Source organism: Austrofundulus limnaeus, unplaced genomic scaffold (genome assembly GCF_001266775.1).
Source record: "Austrofundulus limnaeus strain Quisiro unplaced genomic scaffold, Austrofundulus_limnaeus-1.0 Scaffold3, whole genome shotgun sequence".
NCBI classification, from domain to species: domain Eukaryota; kingdom Metazoa; phylum Chordata; class Actinopteri; order Cyprinodontiformes; family Rivulidae; genus Austrofundulus; species Austrofundulus limnaeus.
In genome coordinates this window covers 7,222,405-7,235,671 of record NW_013952405.1, presented here as the reverse complement: position 1 = coordinate 7,235,671, position 13,267 = coordinate 7,222,405, and the positions used below count along the sequence as shown (strand labels likewise).

General features: G+C 37.3%; 1 protein-coding gene across 1 annotated transcript; it reads right to left on the bottom strand.

Annotated features, from left to right (window-relative positions):
- Positions 1–4,661: 4,661 nt before the first annotated feature.
- On the bottom strand, positions 4,662–11,462 carry metap1d (methionyl aminopeptidase type 1D (mitochondrial)). The gene is made up of 10 exons (XM_014020585.1): positions 11,386–11,462; positions 10,728–10,888; positions 7,171–7,320; positions 6,943–7,091; positions 6,253–6,295; positions 6,003–6,166; positions 5,815–5,912; positions 5,159–5,206; positions 4,997–5,075; positions 4,662–4,809 (listed from the first exon to the last, which is right to left on the bottom strand). Exons 1-10 carry the CDS (start codon positions 11,432–11,434, stop codon positions 4,704–4,706), a joined length of 1,047 nt encoding a protein of 348 aa, XP_013876039.1. The 5' UTR covers positions 11,435–11,462; the 3' UTR covers positions 4,662–4,703.
- Positions 11,463–13,267: the final 1,805 nt, after the last annotated feature.

The window sequence follows — 13,267 nt, the reverse complement described above, 5'->3', positions numbered from 1 at the left end:
TCAGTAGAGCTGCATGTTAAATGAACATCAGACAGATCTGCCCTGAGTGGTCTTAAAATGCTTTACTAATGCCACAAATGCCATGGTGAACTTTATAGGTCTCTATAGAAACCAGGGCTTTTTTCTGCTCACATAAAACTCCCAACTGAGTCCAATTTGATGTAACACAGAAGCGTAGTTATTTAAAATAACTTCTCTAAATGTATCTCCATAAATCTAATCTGTATTATTTTCATAGATAAATAACAGATGAGCTAATCCTAAATTGAAAAACAGTCATTCTCAGAAAAATAAAATGTTGCTGGCTGCATTACTGATGTCTGTTGTTTTTTTTTTTCTCCAAAGAAATGTCCCTGCTGTAATCTCTGTAACTCAACACACACCAGTGTGTCGGAGCTGTCAGGAAATCAACATGTCTGTCCACAAAGGTTTGTTCTTGCAGCCTGAGAGGTCCACACTTTATTGGGTGGAACTAATTCTTAATTCACATTCAAACAGGGACATAAACATAAACACTGAGCTGTTTAAAATGCACTCTGACAACTCTGATGAAGGGGTCCTGGAGCGAGGATTGTCTCAGAAATGTTTTCACTATCTCTGTTATATAAGATGCCCATCCCTCTTTTAGCTGTACAATACAACACATACATTTACACAAACACATAGAATGTTGACACCATTGCTGAAGATACCGCATAGCTTATATGACCCCCATGCTCAAAGCACCAATGCACCAGAAGTCATCAAAACGGATTTCTTGTGTTGGGTGGGGGGCATTTATTGGTGAGCCTGATGGATAGCCCTTCATCAGACAATAAATAAATAAATAAATAAATAAATAAATAAATAAATAAATAAATAAATAAATAAATAAATAAATAAACTCTGAAGCTCCTATGTTGAGTAGTTTTTGAGTTCTAATCGTTTTTGTATATCCAGACTTTTCAGATGGAGCCCCCTCCTCAAAWATGGGGTCTATYRTAAARSCRTTAGCTGGTGCAGTGTAGGTCGGCCGCGTCAACATTCCTAGCCATTTCTGTGCTCCAATTGACTAAATCTTGAAAAAATATAACAAATACATAAACAAACAAACAAACAAACAAACAGCATGAAAACAATATAACCCCGCTTTGCATGCAGGGACCATAATAATGTGCAAACTTTGTTGGTACAAATGTTTGATTTGATGATAGAGCTTTAAAAAAAAGTGGGTAATGATGTTTAATTTCTGAACACCAAAGGAACATAACACTTTTCACAATTATCTGACCTGTTGCATAAGTTTCTACACTTCCCAGTGAAAGACCTGCAGACACTCAGAGAGATATACAGCTGAGATGGTTCAGCTTGAAGTTGTGCAACCAGTTTTCCTCAGGTCCAAAGAAAAACAGAAGACACTCTGTGTGCGTTTAAGTGATGTGTATGAACGTGAATCTCAGCAGACAACAGAAGCAGTCAGACATCATTTATCAGAAACCCTTTAGAGATGCCTGAGGCAATACATACCATCCACACACAAACACACACACACTGTAACCCTCATAGTTTGGCAGTCTGCTTTGGTTGTTTAGGTTAAAGGAAGCTGTCAGAGGAAAAAAAACTCCACAAAAAACTAAAAACATACATATTTACTGCAACACACTTGAAAGCATGGATACATTTGTCATCGTTGTTAGAAATGAAAGAAATTAAAGTAATTGCTGATGAGTGACGATAGAAAGGCCTAGCATTCGTTCAAGCACAGTCAGACTCTGTGGCAAATCAGTGGCAGCAAATAAGATGTCACATAACAAGCACATGTTAAATCCTGTACATCTAGTTTATACAACTGCAACAGAATTTTTAAAGCTTTGCGCCTTATCTTGAATCTAAAGTAMAACTTCTCCATGTGCAGGAGTTTACCCACCCAGCACCAGCCTGTGTCCTCATGTCCCGGTGCCTTCAATGTTCAGTTTCAAAATAAGTGTTTTGTTTGGCCTTCGGGTGCGTCGATGAATCAAAATGATTATTGAGCAAATGTTGTGTGTGAACAGGAACAGGGCAGATCTGCCTGCACAGGTYTGCAAAACCATGTATCACTTTGTTACTGGCACTAACTCCCAGGTCACCACAGAAACCAAGATTTTTTGTGGTGTTTCACGGAGAAAAAAAGTCCCAGAGGAGTGTGATATATCACACCAACAGACTCGCACACAAATACAAAAAGATGTAGCACACCTGGAATGTGAGATTTGTCCGAGAAACATAATACCCGTTCTTCTGCTGGAGAATAATTGTGGTTTTGTTGCCACTTTTACTTTCAAAGAATGTGGCAAAAAAAATTTTTACCGAATAGCTTACATTCCAGAAAACTAACACACATTAGGCTGATCATCCTGCATTTTAGTGAATCCATTGAAGAAAAGCGTAACTTTCTGTATGTAGTTTCTTGAAAACCCAAAAACTTAGAAAAATTTTGAACAGATACAACCTTGTAGTCCCTCCCCCCTGCTCTCAGCTCCCCTTCCTAAGCTCCTCCCCAACAGCAGGGCCCAGAGTCGGGAGCGCGCACGCTTGAAAACAGGAGGTGAGCCACACCGTGCTCAGAGCTAAAAAAAAAAAAAAAAAACTTTATTGATGTTTCACAAATCAGAAAAAGGTTTCCCAAAGCTCAAACTTAGTTTTACATATTCCACTATTAGTGTAGAGTAATCTAGTACTGGTTTGAAGAGTCCAGGTGTTGTGGTTTTTGAGCTGGACCAGGTCCAGTTGCCTATAAAATGATGAAAAACTAATTTTATTGATGTTTCACAAATCTGACAAAGGTTTCCCAAAGCTCAAACTTAGTTTTTATTCTTCTTCTATTAGTGTAGAATAATCTAGTCCTGATTTGAAGAGTCCAGATGTTGTGGTTTTTGAGCTGGACCAGGTCTAGTGTGGTCAAGTTGCTTAAAAAATGATGAAAAACAAACTTTATTGATGTTTCACAAATCAGACAAAGCTTTCCCAAATCCCAAACGTGTTTTTAAATATTCTTCTATTAGTGTAGAATAATCTAGTCCAGATCTGAAGAGTGTAGACGTTGTAGTTTTTGAGCTAGAGCAGGTTAAACACGCGCAAGGTAGTGAAAAATTAGTTGTAATATCCCTTTAGTCATTTCCGGAATCGGAAGCTAACTTCAGCTTGRTAGGTTGTTGGAGGGGTCAGCTTCACTCAGCTGGCAGRGACGGGGGTGGGCAAGARCAGGTCGTGCATGAGACAAACCTCACTTTTGATTGGCTGTTGTCTCCGGGTCGGAGAGATTTTAACAGAGGGCAGAAGGACCACCGGGAGGAGCCAGAGGACTTTTTATTCCCCTCCCCCCAGAGATTATCTGTCTAATATCAATCTGTCAGGACATAGTGATAGTTTTAACAAATATGTCAAAAATATATATTTTAAAAAGTTACAGACTGCAGCTTTAAAAGCCAAAGAAAAACTACATCAAACTTTCCGGTATGAGATCTATTTTCTACATGTGCACACGTTCTTAAAACCAAGTTATTTTACTGATAAGTTTTTTTTCTTTTACTGAACGACTGATAAAAAAGAGCAGAGTGAATGTTGAGGAATGAGTCTTGACTTGCAGAAAAAGAATGACAGACAACAAAGATCCTTCAGAACTCGAGCCCAAATCACTCCCCGTTCCTCCTTATACCACTTTCCTTTTAAATGTCTTCCTTTCGCAGCACCTGAGCCTTCAGATTTTTGCTTTCCAGTCATTCCCTGAGTCATTTTCAGCTGAATAATTAAATGGTTGATCCACAATAAGCAGAAGCATTGCATGAACTTGTTCTCCTGTTTTGTTTTTATTGAATCCATGTGTAGATTCAGTGGTGGGGAGATTTGGAGAAGAGCATTGAAATGACTGGAATTTTCCTCCTCAGCACATTTCCACCTCCTTCCTTTGAATATTCTTTACCCCTATTAGCTAATAAAATGCAGCTCAAAATTAGAAGCAAAATTAGAAWTTTTCTCTAAACGGATAAACTCAACCATGATAAATACTGAACTCTGGTTTATTACAAACACCACAACAGTTTTATTCTCAGATTATATTGAGGTGTTAAATGTATTTTTGCCTTCACGCAAGAAAAAACTCATCTTGGAATTTTAAACTGGGAACAGAGCTGCTTCCCATTAAGAGCGAGTCCAAAGTGGGTATGAAACTGTGCTGGATAGTGTGTGCTGCCATCTTCTGGTTACATTTATAACAACACATCAGTTTAGACTAGTTTGGATTATTGTGATTTGTTTTTCAGGGCAAACGGCTTTAAAATGTCTGCTTTTTGTGAGTTATTTAAATAAAACTGAAACTTTTTTTGAGAATGAAGGTTTGGAGAAATCTGAAGTTATTCTAAAGCAGAGGCAAACATTTCATTAGAAATCTTTAAATCAGAGTTTTTAGGCACAAAAAAAAATCTAAGCAAATGTTAACAAAATACGTCATCAAAACTATAAGTATTTTAACGAACATTTGCTTGGTGCCAAATCTATTTTTTCTTTGCTTCAAATAGTTTCAGCCTAACAAATGTTTGGTTTGTCAGTCATTTACTGAGTCTGTAAYCAGGTCATCATAACGTCTCATGAAGAGCCTTTAAAGGTGAGATCTTTGTGTTGAAGATGCTTAATAATCAGGACAGTTTTTAGTGTAACAGTATTTTATTAACGCTAAAAATAACAGTTTAGCCAGCAGGTGGTTTCTGTCCCAGACTGTCCTCTTCTGGTAGTTTGGTGAGAATCTTCACGCCATCAGATGTGATCACCACCGTGTGTTCGAACTGRGCAGACCTGCATGACCAAATCCACAGTAGATGTTTTTATTTTTATTCCCAGGCGTTAAGAAGATTACCACAGCTTTGAAAAAGTGTAAACATTTCGTAAAATGGAAATAAAAACAGATATGTTCCATAAGTAAACATTTTGTTTACATTTTTCACAGCATTTAACGTAACTACGGTTACATAAAGACAGGTACCTTTTATTGTCGACTGACACGGCGGTCCATTTGTCTTTCAAGATTTTAAACTCCGTGGACCCCTCCATCACTATGGGCTCTAACAGCAGGAGATTTAAACATCTTAAAGCACTTATACCAAACAGCTTCATRTACCTATAAAAAACACACCTATGAACTCACCTATTGTGAAAGCCATCCCTTCATCCATGGTGATGTCATTGTCATTTGCTGAAAATAAAATCTTGTTATCCAACTCTTATATGGAGATTATAGATTTTATGAGATCATTTACACAAGACCAGGAGRTCTAAGGTAAAACTTAGAGGGTTTTTATAAATAGTCTTGTTTAAAAGATTTAAAACAATTGATCAAATTTCACACATTTTGTGTTTACAGGTGATACAAACAAGTGAAAATGAAAAGTTCAGACATAAAATTATCTGATTCCAAAATAGTTTTCAGTGTTATTCTTTGCTAATGCTGAAGGGATCCATTTAAGCCACGTTCAGCACTGCCTTTGTTCACTGTCTTCACAATAAAAGCCACTAGCATCTTCCAACAAATAGTCTTTTTTATCTTTATTGTTGCCAATAGAATTTGAATTTTCTCAATTTTCTCTATAATTTAGTTTAATACTTCTTGTGGATAAACCAAGTGTAAATAAAATGGAGGAGCTTCAGATTACAACCTTTGTCTTGTGAGTTGTGCCACAACTGTGTCAAACGTGTGCATTTGAAGGTGTGTTTTAGAGCAAGAGAACACCTGGACATGTTTGTACAAGGCTCAGACATAAGCTCTGACACAAGAATCTGCCACACCCTCCGACTTCAACTTACCGTAGTGCCATATCTCAGGGTGGCAGTGAAAGTAGGAGCCTATCCCATGCCCAATAAAATAGGGACACACTTGAAAACCACTGGCTTTGGCTATCTCACTGTAAGCGGCACAGAAAAAACAGAGACAGAAAACAGTGGTGTTTACAGTAGGATCTCATGGTTTTAAGTGTATTCGCTGTGCTAAATACCTGATAGTGTTTCCAATAACGCAGAGCCGTGCGCCTGGTTTGCATGCGGCGATGGCCTCATCTCTGCAGCGCCTCGCCGTCTCCACCAAACGCTGCCCAACATCATCCACCTGCCCAATCAGGAAGGTTTCTGAGGTGTCACCATGATAACCGTCCAAATACACCTATCATCATAAGCAGACTGAAGTGAGTAAAGGGCAGAGCTGAAGTGACATTCAGAGTTTTTTAAAGCACCAAAACCTAAACTTACAGTGACGTCAACGTTGATGATGTCACCATCTTCAAGTTTCCGGCTTCAGATCACAGACATGAAAAGACGAAGGATGCCCAGARTACATATTAAATTAGCCGAAATACAAATAAAACCTTAATTTAAGTGTTTATGAATGTTTTTAAAACATCTTTTCCATTCATYCATTATTGATTTATTTGAATTATTTGCACAGCTAAATGTTTTCTTGGTAAAATCTTATTCTATATGATGCGGTGGGAATATTTTACTGTCTCACGATTCGATTCAAAATCAATTTTTTTCATTCAAACCTTAATGTGATCCCATTTGTCGTGTTTCTAAAGTGCTTCATCYTCATTTTGTTAATTTTGCACRCAGTGAAGCTCATATCAAACTCAGACTCATTCAGTAAAAAACAAAATGAGCTCAAATCTTTGCATTCAATGAAGACAGGGTCAGTTGAATCTCTCTTTCCTCCAGTCCCAAGTGGTTACACAATGGAGGTTGACAACCTTTGGATTTTCTTCTTACACACACACACACACACACACACACACACACACACACACACAGATTTTGGGACATTTTAAATAGATTCTGAATCTTTGTAAATGAGAATCACGATTCCGATTTAAAATGATTATTTGGTGCGCTCCTACTAAATTTTTTATTATTTATTATTTTAAACTACATTCCCATTCCATTTACCTGTCAGGTATGCCATGACACACCACGTTATTTACAGATGTACAGACTGACTTGGGGAAGCCCCCGTATCGGAGAGGGGAGGGGTAGGCATTGTGTTTGATTGTCTCCTGATGCACAATGAAGTCGATTTCATCTGTCGTCACTCCGACCTGGAAGACAGACGGGACAGTTGTGTTGGTTTTGATGACACAGAAACAAAGTCGAGACGTGCAGTGATTTTGTTCTTACGTTCAGACTGCGTCCGGCTAACAGCAGCACGTGTCTGGCGAGCTGACACGCTCTGGCAAGGCCTTTAACCTGCTCTTGGTCTTTGATCTCTATGTAGTCCGGCCATTCTGGGACCAGTCCWGAATCAACATAGTCCGGCTGCACAATGTGCTTGAATCAGAGAAGAGATGAGAACATTGAATGTTAACTGCAGGACATGATTGTYAAACAAGATCACTGAATCAGACTGAAATGAGCTGAAATAGATACAACTTTATTAACTTCTTAACGGATTTTAAATTAGTACAGAATAAACTATTTAAAAGTTAAAGAATGAAAAAATAATGAATTAATGAAAGAACAAATCTTGCTGGGAAAACAGTAACATTATAAACAACATAAAAATAACACACTGCCGATGGAACTGACATGAAGCCTTTTAGCAATCCATTAATAATCATATTTTAATAAGAACAGCMTATCTTTGTTGTCAAGGGTCAATGATTTTAAATTACCTGCCAGTTATGCCAAGGTCTGACACATTTGTTTTTTTCGTCAACCACAAGAGCAAGAACAGTTCATGATGTAACTATGCTAGGTCAGAAAGCCTTTTAGTCTGGATTGTTGTAGGTTGTGAAATACCAAGTAGAGGTCTTATGGTGCATTCACACCAAACGCGATTTMAGCATCAGGAGCATCAGGTTTACATACAAAGTCTATGGTGGACGCGCTTCAAGGAGCATCGGGAAGTGTTGCGGCGCCTCAAGCGCGATTAGAGCAGCGCGATTTGAACGATTTGAACGTTGAGGCGCAAATCGCTGAAGTTAAAAAATCTGAACTTTTGCAGCTCGTCGCGCCGCGTCAACCAATCAGAGAGACTCCACTGTGTGACGTAGCGACATATTTCCCGACGGGACAGTTTACTGAATGATGTCCACTAACCTGAAACAGATGGAGAGGAGCTCTTTAGCTGAAATCGAGTGCCTGCAGTCGGTGTCCTGACAGGAGATATCTGCACCAACGCGTGGCAGCGGCTCATCAGACTGGACTCGGGACAAAAATAGTCCTGAAAGCGAGCTGTGAGCCTCTCCCGCAGCTCCTGGGTGATGAAACTCAGAATGTCTCTGAATTATCTGGTGAATTAATTATGAATTAATTATCTGATGAGCGTGACATGCTCTTGCTCTCTGTAAATAAAGCAAAGCCACTTCCTCGTCCGACATTAAACAGAGCCCGACAGAGGAGGGAGGGGCGGGGAGGCTCTTGCCATGCAGCGCTTCAASAGCTGACCTGCRTCTGACCTCAAAGTGCACAAGCGACCAACTTCAGCGTTGGCTGCGATTTTGAAGCTGAAATCGCATTCGGTGTGAACGCAGCATCATGGTGATTTCTATTAACCTATTAGATTTCCAATTTGAAAGATGAAAACAGTATGTCAATGTCAAATTTATTTATATAGCATATTAAAACAACAAAAGCTGACTTAAGTGCTTTACAGTTCAGTCAAGACTTGTTTAAAAAAATAAACAAAAAATCATAGATACAAATACAATACAGAAACACAATATAATAAAAGCTCTAACTGAACCTCCAACTTGGTCTTAGTCAAAGGCCAAAGAAAAGAGATGGGTCTTCAGCAACAATTTAAAAGCCTCAACAGTCTCAGCTGACCGAATATTAAGAGGTAAACTGTTCCACAGCTTTGGAGCAACTATTACAAAAGCCCGGTCACCTCTAGACTTCAGTTTGGATCTAGGAACATCTAACAGAAACTGGTTGGTAGACCTGAGTGCTCTGACTGGAGTGTAGATGTTAAGAAGATCACATAAATATGACGGGGCCAGACCATTAAAAACTTTAAAAGCCAACAATAAAATCTTAAAATCAATTCTCAGGTGAACAGGAAGCCAGTGGAGAGAAGCCAGGACCGGGGTTATGTGTTCATGCTTTTTAGTACCTGTTAAAAGAAGAGCTGCTGCRTTCTGGACAGTCTGTGGGGGATGCAGAGATGATTTATCCAAGCCAGCATACAAAGAATTACAATAATCCAAGTGAGTGGTAATAWAAGCATGAATCACCTTTTCAAGGTCTTTGGAGGGGAGATATGGTTTCACCCTAGCAATCAGTCTTAATWGGAAAAAACTTGATTTTACAATKKAATTAATCTGTTTATCTAATTTAAAGATGTCATCAAAGAGAAAACCCAGATTCTTGACAGTAGAATGGCTGTRTGAAGATAAAGGACCAATGTCATCAGAATTAACTTTACCAAAACTGATTACCTCTATAGTCATAAAAAACACAATTTGTACCTGGTAAAACTGCCAAGGCTGATTGTGTTATCATTATGCCCTTGTTTGCATAGGATTTAGTTACACAGCAAAAACGGGAGTGTTAAAATTTCAGTGATAAACTTTTGGGTGTTGATTTAACAYCCCCTAGTGTTATTTTAACACTTTCGGAGTACACTCACACCCAGTGTTGGTGTTAATTCACAGTGTTAATTTCCTCAGTGTTGTCTCAACACTGGACTGTGTTAAATAAGCTCCGCCCACAGTTAAGTCTTATATAACACTTAACAGTGTAGCTATATAACACCATACAGTGTTGAGAGAAGTTTTCTGAAAAGCCCCGCCCTCTTCCACCTCATGTCAGACAGACCAGTATTTACCCAGCATTCCTTGCTGAGAAATCTTGTAGAAATGATGTTTTTGCATATTTATGACTATTAAAGAAGTTCATGAGAGTAAAAATTAGTTGTTCAGGTTAGTTTTCTTGTTCAGTTTGATCAAGTTGTTCAACTTTAAGTTTATGTTATTGGCCAAAAGTTGACACCATGAGTGAGAGGTCTGTCCTGGTGTGTGAAGGGTGACTCCATTACACTATTCTACTCACTACTGAGCAGTGTTAATGCAACACTACAGAGTTTGACATTAATTCTGAGTGTTAAATTTATACTCTCCAATTTATGTTGTATTGACACCTTGTGGTGTCTGTTAACCTTTCAAATACCACAATTTAATTTATTAATAATAATAATACACTAGTGATACTTTCAACACTTTATTTTAACTGTTGAAATGTTAATATGACACACTGTCTTGTTGAATATTTAACACTGGCTGGTGTTACTTTTAACACTAACACTGTTTTTATGTTAATGTGACACCAAGAATTGTTGAATATTAAAGACTGGTTGGTGTTAAATTAACAAAAAAATGAGTGTTAAAATTTAACACTTTCACAAATGTTATTTTAACACCAGCAAGTGTGGACACATAGACACTTTGCTGGTGTTAAAATTAACACTGTGGGTGTTAAATTAACACTGGCATTTTTGCTGTGTAAGAGATGATTATGATTCAACCAGCGATAGTTGGGCTTACAAATCTGTTCTATTATTTAATGGGTCAGTAGTTAAAGAGTTTGGTAACAACTTTCAATAGATTCTTAATCTACTCTTAATGTGAACAGTACATTTATTTGGAGCGGTCTACTCCTTATTGTTTTACCCAGAACAAATGTTAGCTCTGATTAAGAACAGCTCCTACTTTTGCTTTTCATGTTTTGTGTTGTACCTTTGGTACTGCGTAGGGGGGCCGAACAGAAGCTGGATGAACAACATTGTGAGAATTTTTCCTCTGTTTCCAGAAGAAGCTGTGATGTTGCTGACATACAAGAGCTGAAGAGGGACTGCAGTTTGTTAGATGAGAAACTCTCTGCAGGAATCTGCTAAGTCCTGAAAAAATAGCACACATATTGTTAATAAAAGGCTCACAAATTTTGCTAAGAGTTTAAAGGTTTTTCCAGCTAAAATGACAACAAAATTAAACCTATAACTCTACTATGAAATACTATTTTAAAAAAGGTAAGCTTTGCAAGTTTTTAAAAAATAAATCCTATTATTTTGGTGTAAATGCTCCTCTTTTATATTACTTTTGCCATAAGCCTTACACAATTACTGATTATTTTTGTTCTGTAATTATATTTTTAAATTTGTTTAACTGATAAGTGACATAATTATGCAACACTTCACAGTGAGAAAGTTGTCTTTTCTGGAATCACCTCGCCGCATTGCAAGTTAAGCTAACTAGCGAACAAAACACTAATTTTTTAACTACTTTATTTTCCAGTTTGTTTMATAAATGATTCGGTTCTTGTTCTTCTTACACGTATGATCGTAAAAATCCGCTCATGGTTGTTGCCTGCCTGACTAAATAAGACCTTTAACAGTACCTGCTCTTGGTGCAAACCCTGCACCGCACCGACCCACGGCCGCCGCCATTAATGTTTATGTCACGTGACACTGGAATTTGTAGTCACGTGACGTGGGCTGGTTCTCCTCAACCTGATTCACATTCACAGGAGAGTAGGAGAGTTTTGTTTACAGCCAGATTGTATTTTAGATATTTGTTTTGTCTTTTTCTGTTATGATGTTTTACAGATTCCAGAGTCAAAGAAAATATTCAAAAAGTACAACTTATATAGTCTTTCTCACAAAGTTTTACTCTTAGAGTCGTATTTACAAGGCTGAATGAAAGAAAATTGTTATTGTTTTTCAAGTTTAAATAGTTGAATGTATAATGGTTATTGCCATAAAAATGTATGGAATTCATGGGAAATGAATTGTAAACATATGATGGCAGTGTTTAAGTTTTTTTAATTAATCTGTAAATAAATAATCAATAACTGACAGGAAGGTCGAGCAAAAACACTATGTTGTCTGTAAAATATTGTGCATATTGAGGTCTAGGATTATCCTTCTAAAATAAAGACATGTGGTGCAAAACTAAATTGGTAATACAATAAATATTTATGTAATTTAAATTAAATCTGTGACATGTAAGTGTAATGGTCAAGTACTTGTTGGTTTGTAGAATCCCCCAGAATGGTTTTACTGTAACTAAYCCTCTTGCTTCAAAGATTTTTCTAAATGCTTAGCTCATCTGTTTTTTTTTTTTTGCACTGTCACCCTGCAATAATATTTTATATATAAACATCCAAAATACTCTGTCTCCTAAAACATCTTTAGAATTTTTTTTCACATATAACAAAAAGATACATGTGAATCTACTGGAAATGAGTTATTAATGAACTATTCATACAGTGAACAMGTGTTAAAAACTCTGTAATAACATTTTAACTGGGTGACGTTTGGGTTAAGAAACTATTTTTAGACAAAGTTACACACCACGGTAGGCCAAGTAGTAAAAATACTGTAACAGGTCAAAGCCATATCAGTGAGTAAACAAACAGTGCTGATAGCACTTCTGGGCACCTAACCAAGGTCAGAGAGATACACTSTCATTCACCAATGCAATAAATGATTAAACTAATATTTTAAACAAGAAATGATTTGGTTAGCAAAGTGTCTGTATTCAAATTGAGTTACAAGTTATAAAAACTTTGCTAAGGGGGTGTGGGAGTATCCCTGACCTGGGACACTTTGTCATGTGAGTCGGTTTAAGGTCTTCAATCCAAACAGCAGTTTTCCTATAACCCATCTGAGCTACAGCTGCCTCATCTGAAACCAGGAGGAAGAAACAGCATTTAGATGAAAAAGAAGGACTCTACCACTACATTTCCACATGAGACAAAGAATGTCATCATGGATAAAATCCATCAGGTAAAAATGATAACTTATTAGGAATAAATGGGATCTGTTTCACTCATTGAGCAACGTGAAAAGCAGCAGAATCAGGATCAGTACTAGAAAAAATGCATTTCTGTTAAAATACAATGTGAGTGCTGAATTTGCTGACGCAAAATATTAGCTAAAATCTAAATAAACCAAAACACTGCCTGGGTACCAAAAGTATTAAAAGCCTAACCAGAAGATATAGATAGCTAAAATGACAGCTAAACCCCCAAAGGTTTCAAAAGGCTAGATATGTAGCAAAACACTAACTAAATGTTTAAAATGCTTCCCTAAAGTTTCAGAACCATATCTAACAACAAAAAGCAACAAAATGCTAGCTATGCAATTTAAAATGCAATTAGCTTAAAGTAGCAAATACCTAAAAGCAGCAGAAAAGTAGCTAAAAGCCAAAAATAGCAAAAGACTGGCTAAAAGATTAAACACACACACACACACACACACACACACACACACACACAC